Source organism: Aulonocara stuartgranti (assembly GCF_965226115.1).
Source record: "Aulonocara stuartgranti genome assembly, chromosome: 9".
NCBI classification, from domain to species: Eukaryota; Metazoa; Chordata; class Actinopteri; order Cichliformes; family Cichlidae; genus Aulonocara; species Aulonocara stuartgranti.
The window spans coordinates 27776173-27803235 of NC_138960.1; the positions used below are offsets into that span (position 1 = coordinate 27776173).

General features: G+C 41.3%; 1 protein-coding gene across 4 annotated transcripts in view; it reads left to right on the forward strand.

The window, feature by feature from the left end:
- sema5a (sema domain, seven thrombospondin repeats (type 1 and type 1-like), transmembrane domain (TM) and short cytoplasmic domain, (semaphorin) 5A) overlaps nucleotides 1-26560 on the forward strand; it is a 178095-nt gene extending 151535 nt beyond the window's left edge. For 3 of the 4 annotated variants that reach the window (XM_082546503.1, XM_082546501.1, XM_082546502.1), the window contains exons 17-22: nucleotides 13207-13416; nucleotides 15473-15643; nucleotides 15829-15984; nucleotides 19027-19071; nucleotides 19740-19951; nucleotides 25118-26560. In XM_082546503.1, coding sequence (XP_082402629.1) covers nucleotides 13207-13416; nucleotides 15473-15643; nucleotides 15829-15984; nucleotides 19027-19071; nucleotides 19740-19951; nucleotides 25118-25237 — 914 coding nt within the window. In that variant the 3' untranslated portion in view covers nucleotides 25238-26560. Of the gene's footprint in view, nucleotides 1-13206; nucleotides 13417-15472; nucleotides 15644-15828; nucleotides 15985-19026; nucleotides 19072-19739; nucleotides 19952-23696; nucleotides 23958-25117 lie in introns of all 4 variants that reach the window. The other variant, XR_014278853.1, reaches the window with a different exon arrangement.
- The last annotated feature ends 503 nt before the right edge of the window (nucleotides 26561-27063 follow it).

Consider the following 27063-nt stretch of genomic DNA (forward strand, 5'->3'; position numbering starts at 1 on the left):
AGTGCCAACCACAGTGCCACTTCTATAATTAAAATTCAGTATCCGCAAGTAGCTGATCCATTTTTGGACAAAGGAGTAAAGCAATGCTATTGCATTCCAGTATACACTGCAAAAACTCAAAGGCTACCAAGTATATTTGTCTTATTTCTAGTCAAAATGATCTCATTGCACTTAAAATAAGACACAATAAGCTACAGAGCAACATTTCAGTAAGATATAGGAACTTTCAGTAAGAACAACACAGTGAATCTTGAAACTAGAGAATTTTTATGGCGTTATTTTTGTGCCACTATTCTGAGCGCACGAAAAAAAAAAAAATTGCAGCTGCAAGTGTTGCATTTTGAGGAGAAATTTATTTTGAGCGAAGAAAAGCTAAATTTGAGTGAACAAAATTCATTGCTGCGTGCAAAAAATGTATTTCAGTGTTTGCTATTATCCATACATACACACACACACACAAAAAAGCAGCCCCTCACTCAGTTTTTGCATTTGCGCTTGCTCGCAATGTGTTGCTCGCGCTCTCAACATTTCTGCCCAAGCGTGCTCAACTCTTTCAGTACACCGTTATATTTGTGCACTAAAACCAGCCTATCACAGACTCGGATGCAAAAAATCTGATTGGCTGTTTTGGTCTCCAATCAGCTCGAAATGACTAAATGCAATATCCCAGAATCCATTTCGTCCAAAACTCAAACAAGGCAGTGGCGGAGGAACACAGAGTGGCGGAGCATGTTTAAGTTTGGTTGGGGTTTCTTTCCCACAACCAATAAAAATCCAGACAGAGCTGCTAACATTGCTCAAATATATGAGAAGGCATGCCCTCTTTGGTTTCATGTATGCTCCACAAATAGGGGTAGACAAAACCCAGCACGACACAACCTATGTGGAATTAATAAAGCTTGCTTGCATTCTTTCTTCTGTAATTCCTTACTGTGTTGCTTTTTTCTCAGATTTTTGAACAGACTGAAACCACAACACAACCCTTTAAGTCTTGCCAGATATCAGGCTGCTTGCCATTCAGGACTGTGACTGCACTCTCTGTGTTCGGGGGCGGTGTTTTTTTGTTCCGTCAATTATTCACCAATCAAGCAGCCACCTGTATTTGACATAAAACTGGAAATAACCCTCCCACTGTGGCAAGGATTGAAACCAGCTCGCTTTCTATCATTAGTCAGCTTAATGTAAAAGACTTCGTAGCTATTACTCGCTGTCTGTGCTGCCACAGGCCAGCCCACTGCACTTTTAATTTTAAATGACGGTTTCTGCAAAGCCATATGTCGATAAAACAGATATTCTTGTGCAATTCAATCTGTACATGTGGTGAATTGGTTAAAAGTTAGTCAGGCTGGTTTTATGTGACGCAGTGGTATAATCAAGCTAAAAAAAAAAAGCTTTTAAGCTTGATTATACCACTGCTGCTTTAAATGTTTTATCATTTGCATCACACAAAGCCAGAGGCAGAGGCAAAAGAAAGTGCTGTAAAGATGAAAGAAGGTTGTGAGTTTGTAATTTTGCTAGCTTGTGCTGGTGAGTGATGGCTTCATTTTATCCCAGGGAGAAACGGTGGCTTGTCAGCAGCCTGATGTGTTTCACTTCAGCTGATCTGGTATCAAGGCCAGGGCCCTCTCATGGACGAGAGATTAGTTCTTGTGCACGGATGTCGTGAGCAGGCACTGAGTAGACACAAGACAGCGCTGAGGGACGACTCTGACGGATGACAACCAACCCAGTGTCCTTATTGTCTTTTTGGTATTTCTCTTGCTCTCTTCCTACACTCAATGCTCCCTTTTCATGTGGCTGTTACTCTGTCAAGCAAAAAGAGTAAAAGTAGTTGAGCCAACAACAGAGCGCACAGTTTAGTTAGAGACAAAGTTATACAACACATACATCTGGTACCTGAGAGGCCTGTTTCTATGGGAAACTGCTACAAAATAGTAAAAAAGATTGAATGCATTCCTTATTTTGCTGAATAAAGTAAGGACGTGAAGGTCTTCACAAAGGATGAGAGATGGAGAAAGAGTGCGACATCCTGAGAACCAACAATAATCTACAAAACAGCTGTTGTTTCAGCGAGGCGAGATCATTTGGAAGAATTGAATATTATTCATTGAGATAGAGAAATAAATGTATTTGGTGATTAGTCTCTAATGACCTATCATGTCAGAGTGGAATCCCTAAATAGGATTTAGGACAGGACCCTGGACACTGGTGGTGGTGAAGATGAAGGTGGAGGTTTGGATTGAGCTCTGAGTTTCTGGATGAGGTGGAAGGAAAATGACAGAGAGCGCAGATTTAAACCACGCAGAGTGGAAGCTGATTGGCTCAAAGAAGGCAGGCAAGAAGATGATTGGACTAGAGTAAAGACGTCAGTACTGAGATTGGCAGCGTGGGAAAGTGGTAGTAATGTAATGAAGAGACTAGCAGCAAAGAATCCAGGATGCAGGCAGATGAGTGACTACAGATCTTCTTTACTTAACTTGCACATAAGCTTCATATCTAATTCCATCCATCCATCTTCCATTTATCCAGTTTAGGATCCTGGAGGGGCGTAGGAGTGTGTCCCAGTTGTCATAGGTGGAGTACACCCTGGATAGGTCGCCAGTCTGTTGCAGGGGTAGCACAGAAATACAGGCAACCATTCACAGTCACATTCATGTCTATGACAAATTTAGATTTGCCAATATACCTGTCATTTCTGTGGACTGTGGGAGGAAGATGGAGTACCTGGTGAAAACCCACGCAAGCATGCAGAAAACACAGACTTTACACGAGCAGCATCGAGCAGCGATTAGACCTGTTACCTGTTGCAAGAAGGTTCAGGGTTCAGACTCAGAGGAGCTCTGTGAATATAGCAATGAAATGTTATAGATCCATTTTGGTCTTTCTTGACTTGATTAGAGTGCACTGGTGCACAGTTGTTAGTGCATAGAAACTGAAACTCAAGCCAGGAGGTTAAAAAAATAGACCTATGAGGCAATATTGTTTCAAGGCATATTTCTGTAGCACACAAATTGCTCAAGAACACTTGTATCTCGTTTTATTTGTTATAAACAAGCGCCTAAAAATAATCTGTGATTACTGTCAGCTTCTCTTGCTTTCTTATTAGCACCGTTTACGTGCATCGCATCTTTAAACTCAGTTTTTCAAAATCTTACGGTGTATCTATAGGTTATGGACTCGTGGTTTGCCAAACAGCAAATATTTGAATGCTTCTGAAAAGAATCCCTCTGAGGCTAACTGAGATTTGAATCGGTACACAAAGCTGAGCATCAGGAATTTTTAATAGCGAGTAATCAAAACCACGCAGCACATTAATGTCTAACCTCGTGTTGTGGATGAATCATCATAGGTGTTCTGTTGACTGAGAGAGCAGCCACACTGATCATTTTATTTTATTAAAGATAGAAGAATTTGGGTCATTTTTGATACCACAGTGTTTGTATGAGTTTGGGAATTGAAGAAGAGTTTAGTCCCAGCAATGGCTATTGACGTCCGACTTAATGGGCGGAGTTCCTTTGTTGGCGTGCAAGAACCTTATAGCACTACTCCAATCAGACCTTCATGTAGAGTCGGCAGACAGAAGCCATTCCACACTAAAAGGCATGTGAAAACCTGCTGGGGTTTACCAAAAGGCAGCTCTCAAACCATGCGAAGCAAGATCCTCTGCTCTGATTAAAGAAGGATTTAACTGTTCCGCCACGATTCCATGTGTAGCGAAAACTATGCTCTTGTCATCACTTCATTAGTACCAGCTCAATAGTGGCAGCATCATGCTGTGGGAATCTGTAACAGTGACTGGGAGACTAGTCAGATGGAAAAATGGATGCAAAAAAAGATAAAAACCAAGCAAAAGTTTACATTCTAAATACCCAACAGCCTAAAACCATGCGGAAACTCGGGAGCATCATCGGAAAATATTGTTGATTCGGCCAGTCAGAATCTGGACCAGAACTCAATGGTGCACTTCTAGAGAGACCTGAAATTGGCTGTGCACCAACACTCCCCATTCAGCAGGGACAGGCTTGAATGATTCTGCCAAGAAAAATGAGAGAAACTTTCTGTTCCAAGTGTGTAGTATCACTCCCAAGAAAACTTGAGGATGTTATTGCTGCCAAAGATGTTTTAACCATTCACTAAGTGAAGGGTTTGAATGCTTATGTAAATGAGGTATGTAAATACGAAAACCCCTCCAAAGGCCTGTGTTGCTTGTCATTGTGGAGTACTGTGTTCATTTTCTGTAATAAGTTGATCCATTTAAGGAAGAGGCTCTTCATTTGCATCGTGTGTCTCTACGGCAGCGAATGGCTTAAATTGTGACGCTCCCGTGTACTTTTTAAGTGATGTCGCCTTAGTTGCAAGATCCCGCCCTGTACGCCTGTCAGTCATGCCTCACCTAAGCACGTAACCCGTGCCCTCCTCCAGATTGCTGTCAGATGAAGTTCATAACCTAATTGGAATTAACTTGACACCAAATTTGCAGGGTAAGATTGGGATGCCAGTGACACGCTGCCTGTTTCACCTTCGGCCCCAGCGCTTTACAGAGCGGCACAAATTTTTGTGATTTAGAGTCAACAAAATTAGGAAGCCAGAGTAAGCGGTTAAAAAAAACACCACCTGTCAGAATTTCTTTTTTTAAAAATCACTTTTTTTTACTTTTTGGCAGAAAGCCACTACAACATGTCTGCATGAAATCATGGCTCTAAGCTCTTAAAAACATCGTACCCGAAGGTTTTGACAATGCCGTCTAAACAGTTTTCAACAATAAAGCTTAACAACAAAAGAAAAGTTTTTGGGTGCTCACATTCAGGCTCAGTGATGGGCTTTTCTTTGCCGGTGTTCTCTGACATTGATTCACTTTCAGCTTTATTTCCCTTTTTTTTTTTATCTGGTCTGACTGCTACCTCAGAAAGCCAGGCAAATTATCAGGGAGAAGGATCTTTCTTTGATGGTAGCAAGTTTCCTCAGTGCAGGTAAAGAAATAAGTTTCCTCTTACACTGTTTGTTGGCCATCATAGAGAGTTGCATTGGCTGTGTTTTTAGTTTTTTAAAATACAACAACCATGTGCTTGATGTCCACCAGAACAGCCAGCAGAACCAGCTGAACATTTGTGTTTCTCGTGATTGTATTGGCAGGAGTGATAAATGGAAAGAGCTGGCCTTGAGTTTCTTTTCCTCATATGTGCTCCTTCTGCTGTATTCAAAACAGAAATCTGGTCAAGAGAGCTAGAACACCAACTGTGAGACTATGTTCGTCAGTAGACGATTTATATAGAACATAAAAAGGTAAATTATGTATAAGATGTATATTTCATATATGTCCCGGTGTGTGTTGGACACAGGGCTGCCTGCTGTCACTTATACTTGGAGCATGGAGGACAGTTTATCTCAGGATTTCTTCTCTACTTTTTGCAAGTCCCGTGGGTCTTTTGGCTTCAACAAGCCACGACCTCCAGCTTGCTTGTGTTTTGCAGCTGAATTTGAAAGGGTTGGGACGTACATTTGCACCTCCAAGTCTGAAACCATGGCTCTTAGTTGGAAAAGGAATGGATCAGGAGTGAGTTGCTGACCCATGTGGAGGAGTTTTAGTATCTTGAGGTCTAGGGAAATGGATTGGTGTGGCGTCTTCTGTGATTTTGATGCTGTACCTTTTTGTTTTGGTGGCCAAAAGAATGAGCTTGCTGATACACATGATGGAAATAAGTTGTCTGGGTTCGATCTTAGAGATAATTTGAGGAGCTCAATTACTCAGGAGGAACTAGGATATCTTCTGTGTCGAGAAGGGAAATTATTTTACTGCTATAGTTAAATAATTGTCATCATTACCATTGCATTAATAATAAAATCTGGAGTTTATATTGCATTCAGGGGTTAAACAGTGTCTCTTTCAGAAGGACTGAGTTGCAGGCTGACAGGAAGTTGTATGCAGAAGTGAAAGCAGATAGTTATTTTGAGCCGCAGGCTAAGACGAGGCTTTAACAATGTAACAGATAGCTTTAAGAAGGCCTTAAGCAGTTATGACTATTTTATACACAATGCATATCTGTGCTTATTAAAGAGTTGGAGCTCGGTCAATTAATTGGGGGTCGGAAGCTTTGTTCGGCGCGATGTTCGGACAATCTATTGTGCAAGTGACTTGGAGCCATAGAAGGAATTGCAATACATGCTTACAAAACACTTATATATCAGATTATTTTATATTAAGGTTTTAGTAGAGGTTCTTGGTTAAAACATTTATTTAGTAGAAGACATACACATAGTCTCAGTGAGCTTCTGGTCTGGTAAAAGGTCAGAAGTGCAACAGGTGAATTGAGAAAGAGCATGTGAGGTCGTGACACACACACATAGAGTTAAATTTATTCAGAGGAACCGTTTCTTGTTGTCTCGGCAAGAAAGAGGAACAATTCATTTTAAGATAAGAACGGAAAGTACCAAGCCATGAAAATAGAAGATGGTTTTCTGGGTGAAAAGTCATGATGATGTTGATCTGATCCATGTATAAAATGTACCGGTGACGCATGAAGGGGCGTCAGTAAATAAACCCTGATGCTATAAAATATCTGTTCATGCTTTGATTAAGTCGAAGACTACTTCCTGTCTGCGTACAGAGTTGTCTTCCCACACGTGTGTTCATTAAAATCATTGTTTGACCAAAGACCTTCTGGACCATGGGTGGTGTGTACTCTCCTTCCTCAACTTTGAATCTTAACAGTACCTCCTACGTGGGATGTTCGGGCATGTGCTGCCAGAAGGACACTGCAGGACAGATCCAGGACACACTCAGCTCACTTGGGAATGCCTTGGTATCCTGAAGAAGCTAAAAGGGATGGATGGATGGATGCATGGATGGATGCATGCATGGATGGATGGATGGTTGTTTTCCAAAGTCTGCCATAGAGTTACAGACTTCAGGTTTTTCACCTTCCAACAAGGTGTTTATTTCAGTTAATTGTTTTCATAGTATAAAAGTGAAACCTGAAACCTGCATACTGAAGAAAAGTTGTAGTTACCCTAATCTTCTTGTCATAGTTGTTTTATTGTTGCACTTTGAGACAGACAATTGCCAGCACTCTCCTTGATGGTACATTCAAAGACAAATTGTCAGTCAGAAGCTGCAAATCTTATGATTCAATGCAGAGCTTTCTTGTCAGAAAATCAAAGCCTCAGAAAAAAAGACAAAAACACGCATGGGCACTGTGAAATGCACAAGGTTGGTTGTTAGTGTGGTTCAAATTTTGGATTTCAAACGTTGGCAGGGATGAAAACTAAATACGATATGAAGTTAATGGCGCTGAAATTCAGCCATAAAGTTTAACCTCCTGGAAATCCCTTTAAACGTTAAACCCTGCAAACACTACAAAGTAAATAAATGTGGTTTATACATGCTGGAGGTCGAATAATGTGCTTTTAGTCCTTGTATCCTTGTAAGCCTAAATATTACAGAGCGTGAATAAAACCTCCTCAGTCCGATAAATCAGTCTGTAATCAAACCTGGAAGTAGGGATGACAGTATTTCAGCAGAGGACACCGCTCTCTGAAGGTGCAAGTTGGGTCTTTAATCCTCCTCATAAAAACATGGCAAACTCCCCGGATTCAACTTAGGTGAATTCCAGAAACATCCCGTTCTAGTACATTCAGTAATCCGTCTACTTATTTCAAGTTAGCATTTAAATCCATGTTCTTCTGTGTGTGTGTGTTTCTGAACTTGTGCACTCGTTCCTCGCGCTCTTCAAGAGTGGGTTTTTTAATTGCACTTTTACAAACCTTTAATTGCCTCTTCCTTGAGAGTGTTCCTCTAGGGGGTTTCTGGGTCAGTCATCGCCCGGCAGACGTCAGGACAGCACAGGTAAAACGGCCACGTTGTGCCGCTGCAAACAGCCCGAGCCCCTAATTTTATGGTTTTACAACTCGTACCATATGTACGAATGGCCATACATTTCTAAACACTTGCAGGCACACACACATTGAAAGAAATGGGTCCCTCCTCAGGGACACATTGCTGATCTGATATGGAAAGTAAAGGCGGAGGGGGAGGAAGAGTAATAGGGAGTAAATGTGCAGTTCAGAATCTAGGACAAGCTGGAACAAGCACTTCTCCTCTCCTCTTTTCTCCCAGTGTGGTCTTGGTTTACTCTGGTGCTGATAAAACTTGACAGTTCATCTCTCTTCTCTACTGAAAGTTTCTTTTTTTCAAATGTTTTCCACCTGTTTGCCTCTCACATCTGTCTATCTTGAAGCCGAGTTGTCTTTTTAGTTTGCAGATGTTATCTCAGCTCCATCTCTGTCTTAACAGTTGACTGTACGGTGCATTCGATTGCACGGCGTTGCGTGTTTGCGCGGCCTCGCTATTTTTTTTCTTTTTTTACAAATCCACCATTGCTCTTTTTCGCAGCATCCATAATCCCACACACACATAACTTCGCCAGTTTGTTTACAGTGCAATTTGCCTTTGAGCTGGGTGTGAGGTTCAGCGAGGGGAGGAGGGAACTCTTTTTTTATGTCCTAGTTTCTTTGCGGTGGGGACTATTGGATGTTGCACTGTGTCCTTCCTAGCTTTGGCTCAGCCTAGCCTGTCAGGAGAGTGAGGATTAATTCTCTACGGCTGTGTGTGGTTCTTGTGATGATCGATAGATCCAGTCGCTACCTATTTGATAAGGAGGGCACCAAGCTGTTTGTTTTGGCGACAGGAGGGCAGCTCCTGTGAAGTAGCGTTAACAATATGCACAGTACATCAGAGCAGCCCCCGGCAAGAAGCTTAAACAAGCAAAGGGAGCAAAGTGCAGTGTGTGTATATATACTGTATTGTGGGTTACACACAATCCAAGGCTGTGTTTGCACATACTTGTATTGTATGTGTGTCTTGACTGCAGCGCTCTTGTAATGTGTGCCTACATATTTGCACATATGAGAAGCATTAATGTGAAGCAGTCCATCTCCCTTGGTGCAGTGGTCCAGTCTACCGGGCTACTGAAGGCTGATAAAGAGTATGGGTCATACTGCCAGGTGGGACTGTCCATGCCACTTCCTGCTCAGAATCGATAAAGAGCTGGGGGCCTTGAGCCCTCGACGGGCCTGTCAGCACTCACACCATCTTGACGCCAGGGTGAGTCAGCCTGTGCACCGCCAAGGTCAGCCGTAGTTATGAAGAGGTTGAGGATTTGCACTAAGTAAACACACTCTCTTCTCCCTGAGAATATAAAGCAGTCGCGCCATGATAACTGTCAGTGAAAAGAGCAATGCTGACAAAACAGCAAGGCCAGGCTGGAGGACGGAGAGATAGCAGCAAGACAAAAGGTAGGAGGAGGTTAATAGCAAAGGAAGTAAGAGAGAAAGAGAAGGTTACAGAAAGGCCGTCTGCAAAATAGATGAGATAATAATAATTAAGAAAAATCAAAAGATTAAGAGGAGAATCAGACACAAAAGGAAGGTTTCACGCTTGAATTGCTAAGATTCGTGATCCAGATGTGCATCTGCGGTCTGTGTGAAAAGCCCTAATACGCTCTCCTCGCGCTCATTTAAATGCAAGAGCAAAACGAGACGGAGCACAGAATGATGCCGGTGCAGGCACTGAATGAAGATTTGCATTATTATCTGAAAAAAAAGTAATATAAAAATCACAGCACAGTTTTCTGAAGGAGTGAATCATCAAAAGAGCGCTCGGTCAGTGACTGTAGTTCCATCGGATGTTTGAGTGATTATCGTTCAGTCGAACAGACGAATTTGCTCTTTTCATTCAAAAATGCCAAAAGCTTTCTCTCTCCACTCATTCTGCTCATTCTCTCAGAGCAAGGAGCTGATTAATGCGCGCGGTAATTACAGTTTAGTAGAAATTAGGGTTTCATATTTCATTAGGAATCATCTATTCGACTCATTCCAGATGAGAGTACACAGAGTAGTCAAGTGATGTTGTTTGATGAGCGAGCGTGTTCGCGTGTTGACGGGGCGCATGCTGCTCTCGCTGAATCCATCTTTAAAGAGAAGATTAAAATCATGGGTTATGTTGTGTAGCTGATTTCTGGTGGCATGTGCGTTTGTAGAGGTTTAAAAGTTTCATTGCTCAGAGTCATGCTAGGAGTTTTGTGTGGCACACACTGACTTTGCACATCCCGATTATAGCAGGTGGAGTGTTTACGGTGGTCATCGTGTTAGTATTGCAAGTTACCATTTTCCAATTAGCTTTAGCAATGAGTGAGGACCCTGACAGCCGTTGGTTTTACAGATATTGGATCATAAACCAGAGGGTTACATACTGATGCAGTTGGTGACAACCTTTTGGCACCTGAGTCTTACTTTCTGATTTATGACTTACCTTTTTCAACCAAAGTCCCAATAAGAAGGCAACTACACACAACTTCCAGCACTTTCTGTGCACCTGTCATAAAAGTAAACAAATAAGAAATACTTTAAAATAAGTCAAAAGTTTCAAACTAATAAATACGTGTCATTTATTAGACAAACAACTAATTGAATTCACATTTTTTTATGCCTAGACGTGAGCCGCCACGCTGGACTTCCCTAAGAACTCAGAAATTAATCAAGCATAGCATTCAAACACTAAAACTAATTTTTCTCTTCAGGGATGCAAGGAAATAACTGTGATTTGGCATCTTAATAAAATAACAAATCATAATGTGCTTTAATGTGTTTCTGTTTCTTTTATAAATTAGTGCATTTGAAAAGTCATGGATAAGAACAAATTTTGGATTTTAGCATTACAAATATTACTTCAGTTTAAGAGCTTGCACATAACGGTGGATTAACCATGATAAAAAAAACCAATAATTACCAATACTGTTGATTTAAAGCGACTACAACACCTAATACGTTGTACCTAATTGCATTGTATGTGTAGAGAAATACTGGAGACTGTATGTTAAAGATGAAAAGTGATGCTAATATCAAAGTGCCTTAAATCTGCAATCTTTCTTATGACCGTCTCCTTTGGCTGCACAAACAAGACAAATTGGATCCAAATCTATGGAGAATCACTACTTCTCACTTCATTTATGACCTAAGTAAAACTTTTTAGTTCGTGATTTTAATTGCTAGTTTCCCTATCTGTTAGAGCATGATGTCTATTTGTAAATGATGGTGTCATGTAGAGTAAAACAGACAATAAATCAGAGTAGGACTAACAACTAACTGTTTTACTGCTGCTTTACTTTCAGATACAGCCTTCTGGTCTGGTTTAAAATCACCAAAATCACAGATTTGAGTCTTCCAAACAGGACATCACAGGCTAATTGATGACATCATATAGAGTTGGCATCATAAGAACTATAATTAATAATCATCCTTCAGGTAGAGCTGGGCGATATGAGATTTTTTCATATCACGATATGTTTTTTTTCATTTCAGTCGATAACGATATCTATCACGATATAAGCCAAATAACTATATTTGTAAGATTTAAATGTGCCGTTGCTCACAAGTAAAATGTGAAATAATCAGCAGCTTGTTTTTATTTAAATATTTATTTCCCATAATAAGTTCAACAGGGTAGATGTACTTAAGGAACATGAGACTTTTTCAGATAAATAAAGGCAAATATTGCAAACCACAGAAAAGGCAGCCGCTAAAGCGTTTAAGTTTCAAAATAGAACAAACGAAACAGACTACTAAATTGTCAATTCCACTTAGAAACAAAATATTAATTCTAAAAATAAATCTTAGTTTGTTTTACAGAAGAACAGACAAAACTGACTAACTTTTTTCAATATCAAATAAACTGAGAACTAAAAGGAAATTCTCAATCTCTCCTTGTTGTATAGCTGAGCTTTTCAAACAGTTTTAACAGTTACTTTAGTCTGACAAAAGCCGAATGACGAATTAGCGCTTCCAGTCAGAGACTGAGGCTACGTCCACACGTACACGGGTATTTGTGAAAACGGAGATTTTCCGTTTTTGTTTTAAAAAATAATCCCGTCCACACATAAAGGCAGAAATGAAGGAAAACGCTGCTATGAACATGCCAAAGCAGCAGGTGGCGCTAGATTCCTAACCGTGCCGAAATGTTGGCCAATCAGAAGTCTAGAAGCCTCGGTGGGAAAAAGTAAACAAAGCTGCGGCATAGAAGCAGAACCGAGTCGTATGTGTGGAGGGACAGTGACTGTGTGTATATGTAAGCATTTAAACACTGCAGAGAGTAGAATTAACAGTATTGTAGAAATTCATTTCACCGAAACAATAACGTGGCGCACAGTGTGACGCATGCACCAGTTTATTGTATTTCCAGACTTGCTTTCGGCACAATTTACAGTGCACGCTACTCTGTTTTTTGTCAGACTTGAAATAGCCGAAATACCTTCACACTACGGAACTTCTATGGCTCTTCCGTTCGACAATCTCTCCGGCGTTGGAACCATCATCTGTTTTCTCTTCGGTCACGCTCGGTTGATTTTTCTAGTCGGCACACTCATTTCCTCCATTACCCGCTGGCTGCTTCCCAAACAAACACACGTGCGGCTTGGCACTTGTGCTGTACGTAACAAGTCACGCGACGTGACGCTGCGGCTGTGATTGGTTCGGCTCTGCGCTACTTAATTTGGATTGGCTGACCTTTTTTTTTTTTTTTTTTTTGAGGACAAGAGCAGCGAGGTCTATCGGGATAGCTTAATTTCTCTATCAGTAAAAGTTATATCGCGATACATATCGTTATCGTTCTATCGCCCAGCTCTACCTTCAGGTATCAGCAAATCTGTTTGCTCAGATTTGGGGGACTAACCTACCCAAAAAAAAAAAGATACCAGCATTCCTGGATCCATGCTACCTGCATTACTCAAACACATTAGTGGGAATGGATAAACTGGCATCTGTGCTCCTGACTCATTGTTTGAGACAGCACACTAAGACTGACAGCCTTTAGAAGCTCCTATCATTTGATGAAATCCCTCAAATTGCTTTACAGCAGAAAGTCATTGAAAAACACCACAAGCCAGGAAGTGGTCCAGACTCTTTCAGCACAAATTGAGCTAAAGCTTGTAGCTCCCAACTCTAATAGTAAAGGCACATACACTGTTGTCAAGAGTGGTTATTGACTCTCTGCCCGCTTATTGCTGTTGAAAATAGATGCGCACATTGATGCTAGTAAGTGAGAACAGCCATCTGCTTTCTTCCTGCAAACAGCAGTGCTCATTAATGAGAAACACTAACAATACCACAATTTTAGATACTGATGAGAGTTTTGTCACACTTGCATGTGTTGTTTAGGAGAAGTGCTTCGTCTGGGGAGGATCTCAAGCCACACGGTAAACGGTGCCTGGTCATCCTGGAGTTCCTGGTCTCAGTGCAGCAGAGACTGCAGCCGGGGAATCCGAAGCAGAAAGAGGACCTGCAGTAACCCAGAGCCCCGTTATGGAGGTCAGACCTGCTTGGGGCCGGCACAGGAGTACCAAGAGTGTAACATTACCCCTTGTCCAGGTAAGAAATCCACAAACATATTCTGTACAGTTAAATACATGAGAGGATTTCAGTTAATTTTATAGTAACAAAGGCATGCATCGATTTAAAAAAAGAAAAAAGACTTTCAGTCACACATTTAAACACACACTCCTCCACACGATACTCGGGCTTCGGCTTTTTTGTTGTGGTCGGGTTTTTCGTGTGATTAATGTATAAGAAGTGCAAAGACAAAATCACTGACCAAATTATCAGGAACCACAAAAGAAATCAGTTGCAGATAAGAGGTGTGACGAAGACCTCAATTTACGCCAAGAATCAAAGAGACAATCCCTGTGGCGCTCCACTGTGTAATTACATTCCTGGGTAATTATGCTGCCAGCTATGGGAGGCCTTATTTTGTTGTGAAAAGCCCTGAGACAATGCATTTTCAACACTCCTCTAGTGGAAGACGGCAAGAGGAAGCTTTCTAATTAAAAGAATACTCTGTCTGACAAGGAAAGTAAGCTGTTTAAATGGAAATCCACTGCTTAGTTTGGCATAAAGCACACCTGGTATCCTGCAAAGGCGGTAAGCAGACAAGCAGGACGTTGTCTTGGATGATTATTAATCAAGCCCCCCTGGAGAACGGCTTTGCTATCTTGCTAAAAGCCCGGATCGGCGCATCGTCTTCTACACCCGCGATCTGTCTTCATAACTGCTGCCAGGCTGTAAGCAAGCAAAAGAGACAAGAGAGTGAATGGCCATCTATACTATTTTTACAGCCTGTTAATTCATTCAGTGAAAGCAGACACCATTCAGCTCCTCAACAGCTTGACCATTCTCGCTAATAGGGTAAGCTGTTATCAGCTGCGAGCTCAGATGAGGACTTTGGATGGATCTCAGAGAATCTGATTTGGTTTCTCGTGGAGGAAGGTTGCCACAGGTGCTCGGCCCTTGAGTGAAACGTTGGGTGAATGTGCTTTGATTTTCCTGCACTGTGTTAATACATGTAGTACACTTTTTTCTGGGACGTTGACTGGAATAATACCACAGCTACAACATGTTGATGAACAGCTCTGCGCTCCTGTCCCCCAAAGGAAACGACTTGAGCAGCAATGAATACTAATGCACACTCAATTAGCACCCCTCTCAAAGTGAGATATTATTTCGAGGTATCCAAGCCAGGCTGGAAGACCAACTTTAATCCTCCTTTGGTTAGTTTGCTGTGAAGGAGCAGAGGAGACGGGGGGGTAAAGCGCAATGCCTACAATCCATCTGCTTTGGAAACAAATGAATCCAGGTTTTTCTTGAGTCTGCACCCGAGATGAGACGATCCGTCATCGAGGGCCAGGGATCGACTTATGTGTCACTCTGTGATAGAGAAATTACACCGAGATGACAAAAAGCATCGGCAACTTCAATTACCTGCACAGCGCTGCCAGCCATCTCCAAGTCTTTAAAAGCAATCGAAAAGGGGATTTCTCTCTGCTACAATGAAGTGAGGTTTTATCCAGATGACTGGCAAAGGATATTTGCGTCTGCTGTGATTCATGTGTAAAGATTACACCATTTTTATTGCTCTCTTTATTCCTCTCCTTTTATTTCTCCCTCTCTTCGTTCTCTCCATTCATCCACCTATTTATGCAGCACGTCTTCTCTGATAGCCTGAATATTCATGTCTTTTAAATGTCTGTTGTTTGGCTTGGCATCACACGAAGAGAGAAGCCATGCAGCGGACTGTGATGCTTCATTTATCTTTATTAATCACAGGAGAGAGTGTTATTCCAACGGTTTAGGGAGGTCAGGCCTTTGCTGTAACAGCTGGGTGAAGCCCAGCTTCTTTCAGTTCAAGACACAAGCACATGTTCTCCGTGCCTCGTACGTGTGTATCAATCATTGGTGTTTCAAAATGGATTAGAGTGACTTCAATTGAAACTGTCTGTTGTAAAGGACTCGGAGATATGAAAACCCTCATTTTTAGCAACCGTTTTATTAGAAAACCAGAAACAGCAGAATTTAGTGACTCTTTCCTGCTGCCTTTATAATATCACCTCACATTTATATTAAAAATGTGCCACTGATATCCCCGGTTTAGTGGACGGCAGCTGGTCATGCTGGTCTTCGTGGTCCAAGTGCTCAGTGACGTGTGGAGGGGGTCACTACATGAGAACACGAACCTGCAGCAACCCCCTGCCAGCCTACGGTGGGGACATCTGCCTGGGTCTTCACACTGAGGAGGCACTGTGCAACACGCAGCCTTGTCCAGGTACTCACACACACACCTTAAAGATAAGCAGCTACACAGGCTCATTGTTTATTTTCTTTAGTTTCTTTGAGCCCCTCAGAGGGCACCCAATGCACCACTAAAATACTCATCCAGTGCAGCACACACACTCACATACACCCATCGGGCAGGCTGTGTGTGAGGTTTGCTGTCATTGCCGTTTCCAGAGAGCTGGTCCAGCTGGTCAGAGTGGTCCCACTGTGACTCCAGCGGCGCCCAGCTGCGTGTGCGTCACTGTGATGTCCTTTTCCCCACTGGAAACCAGTGCTTAGGAAACAGCAGCGAGACCAGGCCGTGCTCTCCTGACTCCAATTTTATACCAGGTGATCACACACACACTTCCTTCCTTCCTTCCTTCCTTCCTTCCTTCCTTCCTGTGTAGAAAAATCTTGGGCAATCATGCATGACCTAACACACAAGTTTAAACACACACACACGCACACGCTCTTCACTACCCACCACCATATGCCCACAGCAGCAATTGAGTTCATTTGCAAGAATCCCATGATAATGAAATGCGTTATTGATCCCTCTAAGGGACCCGTCTCGTGTCAGAGGTCAGGTTCAGCGACAGGGCAGCGCTTTCGTGGATGGTTGGGGTTATAAGTATTTTGCTCAAGGACTCTTGAGTACGGCAGGTGATTAGGTGGGGGCGTGAACTCGGGTGCTACACTTAAGGGCAGTCCCTCCACCCATTCCAACAATCCTGCTGCCGTATTAGTTTCATTATGAGCCTATGAGTCTTGTCAGGCCATGCAGAAAGCACTTACACAAGCAGTTTTGCATTTCTCAAATGGAAGAAATTGCTCCTGCATGCTGTTTGTATCCGGTCAATGAGGTATTTTTGCTTGCCTCTCTGTATGTGGTGTTTCCATAATAATGATATTACCTTTAATGTTGAAAGCTCTTTCCTAATGAGAATAGTTATACTGTTAAGGCAAGAGCGTGTGGGAGTGTTTTTGCCACTTGTGAACAACTTATTAACAACTTCTTAAATGTCAATTCAAAATAGTTGAGCAGAATGTTAGGTACAAGAAAATAAGATAGACGTTATTGATTGCACACAGGGAGCTAACTGCTCACCGGGGCTGCCAACTTGCAGAGACGCCCACCGTCAGGCTCCGTCTCACAGTCTCAGGCTGCCTAAACAAATCTCATATCAAATAACAGTAGATGTCTTCTCTTGCCATTGAATGTACTACAGGTTAAAAAAATAGGAGAAGACATTTTGTGTTTTGCTCACAGCTGTTTGTAGGAGTCTTCACCTTTGAGGTTTATTTAATATACGTAACTTCACCGACAGAATCTATACGTGCACGACAGAAGTTTCAGTATCACTTTATTATTATCAGTCGAGATCTAATATTAGGTAGGCTTGTGTGTAGGCATGCTTATAAGCTGCAGTTATATTTTATTTGACTACCTTTCTCAGGTTCAGTCTTGATTTTTAGCTGTTTCTGCTCTCCCAATTCAAAAATACTCATGTTTATCATGCATAGATAGACCCCCATAAATAGGACAGGACTCAGTAGTTAGAATAAAGACTAATTTTACTGTACTATAAGTTGCTGTCATTCAGTAAACCTTGATTAGATTCTTGTCAGCAGCACAGCAGCATATTAATTGTTTGGTGTATTGTTGTGCTTTGGGACTTGTCTCAAGGATACACTCAAATACATCCCGCCCTCTTTGTCTAAGGGCAATCTTAGAAGTCCGTCCCATCAATTTACAGCTACAGCTACCCAAAGCAGTGGCACCTTTTCATTTAGATGGTCGTTTTATAGGTTTAAAATATTGAAAATAATGAGATTCATCTTCCAAAAATTATTGTCCTAATCAGGAAAATAACTGGTTATTCTTCAATCAGCTTTTTATGTTTTCAAGAGTTCTTAACATAGCCTTTGATTTCTACTTATTGTGTATTGTCATTAAAACTGCATGTTCAATGGAAATTCAGCAATCTCACAAGCTGATGATCCATTTAGATGACACTAAATGAAGGAACACATTGTTCTTTTATTGCAGCCTAAAGCTGGGCAGTCCTAGAGAGAGGTGTGATTTCAGGCTGCTCTGTGTTGGCAAGTTCAATGCTACCTGTCGACTGATAAAAAAACAAAGAACAGGACAAAGCTGCGACATTAGCAGAGGGTATTCTGAATCAGGGCTTAATGTAACCCCACTAACTCAAACTGGTTAGTTGATGATCATTCATCCCGGTTAAAAACCATTTTAGCTTGTATTTCCAAGTGTGAAATAAATAAATGAAATGAAAATAATGTCTATTTATTGTTGATAAAATCCTACTTTGATTTAGAGATAGGATTAAGCTGAGAGTAATCAAATCAAGTTTGCATATGCAACACATTTGAAAACAACTGAAGTTGATTAAAGTGCCATACACGTTGCATTGCAAGTCATGTCACAAATATGTGCAAAAAAGCAAGACACAAAAGAGAATTTACAAGATCAATGGGTGCAGAAAGCAAACATGATATGGGATGGAAGTAAGACAGAAGAGAAAAATGGCTAATGCGCCTAAGAACAACTCATGGTGGTTGGAAACATCTTAAGATGTTTCCTGAACCGAGGGGTTAAATGATTATGAGAGGGAGGTTTTTACAGAGCTTTAAGAAGTTAGGAAAATCCTTTCCTTTTAAAACCTCAGCATACTTACTGTAAAACCACATGCACATTATCTCACGCACACACCATCAGTATTGACATCTGCTTAGACAGGCATCTCCCTATCGACAGCCAGTAATGTGAGACACAGAAAAGTATCGATCTCTGCTACACGGAGATCAGTGAAACTTCTCCCTTTATCTGAGGATTCTTGTGCTGATGTTATTCACATTGTGTTACAGGGAACACTGGGACGGCTGCGTCTGCAAAAGCTACCCATTCACGAGTAAAGTCCCCGGGTCTAGAAACTTCAGGGATCATTAGTTATCAGACAGAATAAACATTTGATTGAAACATGGATTTGTAACCTTTTCTGTATTAATTAGCGGGCGTATAATACTCACGAGTACCTTCACAGATCTTTGTAGAATTGCCCATTTGCCTTTATACCTTATCATCCATCCCATTTTATGGGAAAGGTAGTCCATTAGGGTTCATTAGCAATGTCTTGTACTTCATTTCCTTTAATGGGAGCTGATACTTTTCATAAACCACTCCAGGTGCCACAGCTGTGATTAGCTTGTGGAGTTTTTCACGATAATCTGTGCCGTATTGAGCGCAGCTTTCATCCCCACATTCACCTTCAAGGGTTCACTTTGTCATGCTAACAGGGGAGAGTATATGTGTTTGGCTGTATCCCTGATACCTCTGCCTTTTCTTGTTGTTTCTTTTTCCTTTGCCAGAAGTCTCGATCGCACGCTCCAGTCAGGAGGAGAGGCGCTGTGGAGGTAATTTATATGTGTGTGTGACAGAGGGGGTGAGATACAGAGAGGGGGGATATAGCACCTGGCAGAAAACACGTACAGTATCATGGGCAACAAGATAGCTTTGCAATCCTGCTTAGCCGCACTGAAACTCTCAAGTAAATACATCCAAGAAGCAGGAAAGAAGAAGGTGGGCAGAGCTGATCTTATGTTAGCTTTTTTTTTTTTAATGCTTATTTTCTGCCATAAATAAAGCTCTAATTTCAAACTATCATATTCTGAGCACTCATCAAATTCTAAATGTATTATTATGTTAAGACTAAGGTTAAGTGAGTACTTAAATGATGACTCATTTGCTATTATCAGCTGCTAATAGCTGTTACAGTGTTGCAAAGGGTACAGCAAATAGCATCTATTAAGCGTTTATATTTTTTCTTTAATCTTCTTTTCTCGTGCACACAGTGTGTAAACAGAGCATGTCATCTCCGTGACAGATTGTTTTCTTCTTGCACAAAACAAAGAAGGGGGGAAAAAATAGCAGCAACAAAAGATTATCTATTTTCTTCAGCGATACAGAAGGGTCTTTTTTACTGTAAGACACTCTGTGGTTACCGTATGAATTGCTGCTTCAATTGCGCTTCTGCCGTCTGAATCAGCAGAGAATTACCCGCAGCCTCTCGCTCTCCTTCCAGACTTCAACCTCTTCCACATGATTGCCGTGGGGCTCAGCAGCTCCATTCTTGGCTGTCTGGTCACCCTGCTGGTCTACTCGTACTGCCAGCGCTACCAGCAGCAGTCGCACGATGCCACCGTCATCCATCCCATTTCAGCCGCGCCGCTCAACACCAGCATCACCAACCACATCAACAAACTGGACAAGTACGACACCGTGGAAGCCATCAAGGTCTGTAGACTTTATTTGCCCCGGGTTCGCCGCGGGTCACGCTTGACAAACGTCGAGCTATTTACAGGCAACATTTCCTTACTGTTTGACTTAATCAGCTGACGTCCCCACTCTGAGTCAGTGAGCAACGGTTTGCCTCTTCCCCGGGTGTCAGCTGTGATTAAATGCACTTCTTACTGCATGACTCTCGCTGTCACGCCACCTCCTGTCGTGCTCAGACACTCTCTAGTTGTGTAACAGATAGGCAGCTGTGCGTTCATCCTCACTCCCTGTGCCTCTGCTGTGTGTCTCAGTGTGCGACTGTTCTGTGTCAGTGGTCATACACTGCTTTCTCATAACATACAAAAGTGCAATTACTTATTAGAGCGAGTAGGAAGTCGGTGAAGAGGCTTTGCATCTGCACATTTGCCTGCTTCTTTGTGTCATTATTACATCCTAAAGTGCAGGCAGAAAGTCAGATGTGTGAGAGCCAGTGAAGGAGATCCAGCTAGTCTCAACGCACAAGCAGCCTCTTATCCACATCTAGATCAGGCCTTTACTGCCAGACTGGGCAGCTGATTACTATTTGTCCACAGATACCCCATACTCCAGCTGGGCTTTTCCAGGTTCCCGGTGCTCTTTATTAAAGGTTTAAAAGATAGTCTAGTGGAGCTCACTAGAGATAGGCAGCTATTCTAGATGTAAAAGTTGTTGTTTTGGCACAAACAAGGAATGTTTTTAGTACTACTTTATGTTTCAAGTAAACATGTCAACCAGTGATGCACACAGTTTTAGCATTAGCATTCCTAGCATTTCCTAGCAAATGTACTGCAGTTCAGCCTGTACAAAAAATAGTAGCTGTTTTTTGAAACAAAAAGGTCCTCGATGTCAGGCCCGCACGCGAAAGCAGCTTCACATTTCCAGGCGTCTGAAGTATAATAAAGTGTAATTTAGTTCTAGCATTAATCTGTTTTTCAGCGTAGCTTGCATTCATTTCAAACTGCAGGATTCACTTTTAACTTCACAATAGAGGATGATTATCCGGTCGTTAAGTCTGACATCACTAGCCGTGTCTGGGCCTAAACTCCGCTGCAGGTCCATATATCAAACGATCACTATGGCATTACTGAGAGTTGAAAAACTCTCTAAAGTCTTCCATCTTTAATAAAATGATCAGCATTCTGCTCTACCAGGTGTAACAATTGAGTTTAACATCCAGGCATCCATGAAAACGGAATTTATGACATTTAACGGAGTTAGAAGTTAGCAGGAAGTTAGCTCGCTAGCTTCTATCTAAATACAATATAGCATGTCCTGACTGCGGGGTTTTGGAAACAAATTAAAACGTACAGCTCTGTTATCACTTCCAACATAAATGAAGACAGAAAACTAAACAGCAGTGACGTTTGTAGGCTTACTGAAGTTTGGCTAGCTGGTATGTAATGATGTGCTACGTGACTGCTAGCGACACAGCTATGTTAGCATAATATAAACAAGCTAACTTTTTTTCCACTCAATAAAAGTTAACGTGAGTGTTCTCGGTGGTCAGGAACAAATGTAATCGTATGGCAGGATGCTGTAAAAGGACCAAACTTCAGCCAGGAGAACAACTGAGATAATCCATCCACAATACGAGGTTAGTCATTCATATACTGCTGCATGGGCTGGGCTGTAGTTACATCCTAAGATTTTAAAAACTGAGCTTAAATAAATGATTAGCGGTAATAAAAGCCGAGGGAGGTCAACGGTGATCACTGACTGTTTTAAGAGCTTTTTGAGATTAAATAGAAGAAAATACAAAACATTAAACATGTTAACAACACAAAAGCCATATTAAACGCAGACTACTTTAGACCCGGAAGTAGGATTCGTCACGTCATCACTTAACGACCGGATAGGAAATTGGTGACTTCTGTATGCCCATATAGACATCTCATTAAAAACTTCTTTCAAACTTTCTTTCAAACTGCAGGATTCACTTTTAACTTCACAATAGAGGATGATTATAGAACCATTGTGTTTGGGTCATGTGATAACGTCTCAGGTATTGCTGGCTGAGGTTATGAGTTTGTAAACTGACGCACACAGCGCCTGTGTGTACCATTCAGAGCTTGATTTCAGACATACGTAAACACATCAGAGAGGGTATTTCATATTAAACAATGGCTTTTTTTATTCAAAAACCTATGGAGCGTCGCTTGTAAAGTGAAACATGCTGAAATTAACGGCAACATTTTTCCATATTTAGCTCTAAACCTTCCAAAAACATGTTTTTTCAAGTCATTTTTTACAACATTTAGTAAAATATTTGCAACTCTTCATATTTAAAACACAATTTTAAACGTTAAGTCTAAATGTTAAACATTAAATCTAAATGTTAAATCTAAATTACGAAAACCTCCAGATGCCTCTAATAAAATAATAAAGATCTCACCGTGTAGACATTATAAATGAAAAGTATCAGTTCTACACACTGGTTTCCAATGCTGAAATATCCAAAGGTTATTCCACTATAGACTGGATATAAGATCAACATGGTCACAGGTTTGTGAAATATTTTGAAGCCTAGGGGATGGGTTTGACTGAGAAAAACAACATTCATAAGCTAGCAATTTATTAATCACAAAATATCCCTGTTCTAAAAAATAAGCACCATACTGTATTAAATAAGACTTGAAATTAGTATTTGAAGCCATAGACTCACAGATTCAAGTGTTTGCATAGGTCACAAATAAAGTGATAGTGTTTTATTGACTTTTTTATGTAACTAGAAAAGTCACCCCCTGCTGGCCATTAGAGGGAATTGATATTTCATCCGTGTTTTGATTACAGTCTATGATTGGCATACCTCCTGTGATTAGCTGGTTAGCTGTGATCAGGTTGTGACTATTGTGAGGGAGGACTTAGTGAACAGTTATTTGAACATCTTTATCTTCAGGAGTTGAACAGTCAGTATGATACTACAGGAATCCAGATAAATAAGCACTTTTTTAACAGCTTTGCGTTCCTTTGCAAAGGTTTTTTGATGCTGTACACCATCAGGGGGCACATTCACTATCAGAAACTGTCTATATTATGAACTAAGTGAATACCTGGATCTCTGTTTGCAAAACCACTTCACAGTTATGAAAATGTTTTGTATAACTGTCAGAATGTGAACAGATCCGCTGGCTCGAAGCAAACTTCTCTGAATGTTATTTCGTTGCAAAATGAAGGTGTGAGGAGCTTCATCTCTCATGCAATTAGAGTCAGGAGCACAGAGCATAATTCAGTTAGAGCAGTTGCAGATAGAGGAGGATATGAATATAGACACTCCATGCGAAAATACAAAAGGTGCCGCCTGACAATTGAATAATGTGTGATTTTCCAGAAGCACATTCTGCCTCCAGCCCTCTCTCTGTGGGCCTAAACAGTTCAGATGTTGCAGTGAATTTTCAACCATTAAGTGTGCAAAACCATAACATGCTTCTTTTAGGTGTGTACAGGAAGGACTCGTGAACACCTGACGTCGTATTTTAGCAGATTTGGCTCAGATCCTGATGTTGATGATGCATTTGTCGTTGTTGTTATTATGCACAGTGTATCACAGACACACTTCATACCGGTGTCCTGGAGTATTTGCAGCTGTATAGTTTATGATCGCAACGCTCACCGTTAAGCTGCACTTTTATGTACAGTGTATCATATTTCCAGGCTTCCTGTAAAACAGAATATGGCCTTAGGGTTTCTCTGAGATGACTCTTGCCCGTTCCTCTCCTCCTTGCAGCCAGATGTGTCGGTACTCTTGCCCTTGGACGACCCCGCCATGCACCAGCCTCTCTCTTCTAATATGGGGGTGTCTATGCGTGGACTGGAGATTTTCTACTAACCACTGACCTCTACAACATCTCGCCTTTTGACTCTTCCCCCCCAACAGCAATTTGACCCAAACCACTACTACTTCTGCTACTGCTACTACTACTGCTACATCCTGTTCCCCACCGTGCCCCGCCCCTCCACTTCCTGTGGCTCTTCCTGTGTGTGGCAGGTTGGAGTACAGTACTCTAGTTTCTCTTTCTCTGCTCAGACCCTTTTCATCCCTCCATCACGAAACCCTCCCTTCTCCTTCGCAGCTTGTGAGAAGGCAGTGTATCCCATCTTTATGTTTCTCTTAAAAGCGCCTCCATGTGCATGTTTTTTTCTTTCCGTGTCCGTATTCCTTGTTTTGTTTCTTACTTGATGGTTTTGATTTGTTGGGTTCTTTTATTAAACTCCTCTGTTACCTCTCTTTCACTGATTCTACTTTATAGTTAAAGATACGTTTGTTTACAAATACATACAAATATAATCACTCCTGAGCCAATTAAAAGCATTTAAGGCAAGATGAAGTAGGTGATGCTAACAAGCATCGTAGCACATCTGTTTGAAAGCAGCCATGGGGCCACCTGCAGAGACACATAACCGTCTCCGGGGCGGCAAGAGAGTTGATTGCATTCCCTTTGTGTGCAAATCACATAATGGGAATGAAGCAAAATATATGAGTTTTTTGTCCGGCACACTTGTTCCCTATCAGTGTCAGTCGGAAGCATCCATCAGCTGCAAACGCAGCATCATCAAGTGTTCAATTACGGTTGCCCCCAAGGGACTCCCAGCACACACTCCACTACAGCAGACTGGAAATGAACACATCTATTTGCCAAATTGCTGATGTTGTATTGAGCACCACATCAGAGGCATCACTCCATGTTTACCATGTCACGCGGGGACAGAGAAGATGCCCCCATGGCTCATCCTTATTGTTTAACAGAAAAGTGACTCTCACATGATCAATTTTTATGGCTTAGATTGTCCTGAGGACCAACAATCCAAGGGCCATAAAAACTGCTGATGCTGTGTATTAGAGATGACAGAGGTGGACATACGGATGCGCATCAAAATAATTTAGCCCTGTGGTGGCTTATCATTTTTCCAGCCTGTTTGCAAATGCTTTGACCTTGCACTGTGGAAAGTATGTTTCATTCACTGAGCAGCCCCTCATTGATTTGTGTTGCTCCCTTTTTTTATTTCGGGGAGGGTTGCTAGATGGATTTGCTTTTACCTTGCCATCTGGGCTGAATAATCACTCGATCCATGCGTCGGAAACAAGTCCGTACTGACTCAGCTTCCTTCCTTCTCTCCTTCTTCTCTTTTTTCTTCTTATGTTCACAGGCCTTCAACAAAAACAATCTGATTCTGGAGGAAAGAAATAAGTATTTCAACCCACAGCTTGCCGGGAAGACCTATACCAATGCATACTTCACCGACCTCAACACCTACGATGACTATTAACCCTCGACACCTACCTTATCATCAAATCTGACTTTTTTCTTTTCTTTGTGCTTTGTATTGAGATTCGTCACACCACGCGTGGGACAAGCCCACTCTGAGACTCTATGGCAGCTGGTATGTAATTAAACACAGACACACAGTGTTGCCAACAGAGGGAAATCCCCACTTTCTCTCAGGTGCCTTGAGGTACACTTGGAAAGCTCAATGTTTTGGGGGTATATCTTGCCTTGACTCTTACTGAGAAATAGACAACTGGATTTCCTGATGTGGATTAAACAAAAACAAAAGAAACAAAAAAACAACAAAAAACTAAGAAGGGAAAAAGAAGAACTCACGTCAACGAGACTTTGGGAACCGTATCCCTTTTAACTTTCCTGTGACGCCTCTAAAACAGACCTGTATTTGTAATGATTGGAAATAACCACAAATTGCTTTGCATGACTTCATCTGATGTGTTTTCTCTGCCTTTCGGTTTGATTTTGCATGATCGATCGCATTCCATGGTGTAGGGGGCATTTTGATTTTTGGGGTTTTTTGCTGGGCTTAGATTCAGGGCTGGTTTTGGATGTCATAAAAAAAAACAAAGGCTGCGGTGATGCCTGGTGGCTTTACTGCAGCAGCAGTCTCCAGGCAGATCAATATCTACCCCCAGCCCCAGAATCGGGATGTAGTTATTTGAAGTCTGTGGTCAAGTTTGTCCATGTTTTTCTTTAGTTTGCTTTTCGTTCCTCTAGCAGCTAGAAGTGTTTAAACTTTCAATGTAAAATTATTTTCTCTTTTTCATTTTGCTTTTAAAGATTACATGTTTTTCTTTGTTTGTTTTGTACAGGAAGTTCAATTTGAATCCCCTGTCTGCGGGTTTTCTAAATACATTTATTCGGTGTCTCAAGTGTTAAAAGAACATTTTCCTTTAAAAAAAAAAAAAAGGTTTATGTACGTTCTGGCAAGTAATTGGGAGTATTCATTTCAGCCTGCATCAAGTTTCGTCCTCGTCATTGTACTTTTTATATATTTTTTGTAAAAAAAATGTTTTTGAATTTTGATAGTGCTCATTATTATTCTTTGGCTTCTGAGCTAAGTGTTTGTGAGAGCAGGCATTTGCTGTACAGATGGTGCAAAGTAGCAACTACTGTTCTCCTGAAAACCCAACTGGAGTGCTACTCATATACTGTAAGATGACATTCAATCATTAAGTTGAGATCTTTCTGTTCAGAGTGTATAACCAAATATTAGGTTATTCAATGGTTTAGTTGCGACTAACTCTTTTTACATGTTTGCTTGTGTTACTGTGCATAAATTAAAATTGCTTCGTACACAAACTTGTCAAGGTGTGAATTATACACGTTTAGTTTCTTGCAGTTTCATCTGTAAAGTGTGAAAGCGATACATCACATGACTGCTTATTACCTGTGTGGCTCTAATGAATGACATAAGGAGGAGAAAACAGATTATTTAAAGCTGCTATTCCCAACCAGGGCCCTATTTCAGGAAGCCGGTTTAGAAAACTCAGAGTGAAAAACGATAGGCACGGTCAATGTATTTTACAGCGCTTGAGGCTGAAATTCTGATGGCAGCATATGCCGATAACATGCTAATTTTGCGGAAAAAAAGTAACACAGCCTCAGCTGCAAAAGAAAGGGAGCATGCATGGCAAAACATAGCCGACAGAGTCAATGCGTGAGTGTTAATTTAAACATTGATCTAGGGATTTCCCCCCATTTAACACGTTATTTTATTATATTTTATTTTATTTTGTATTTTATACATTTTATTTTGTGATGTGATGTGAGCACAGGTGCAACCCAACAGGCCCCAAACGTTCCTGG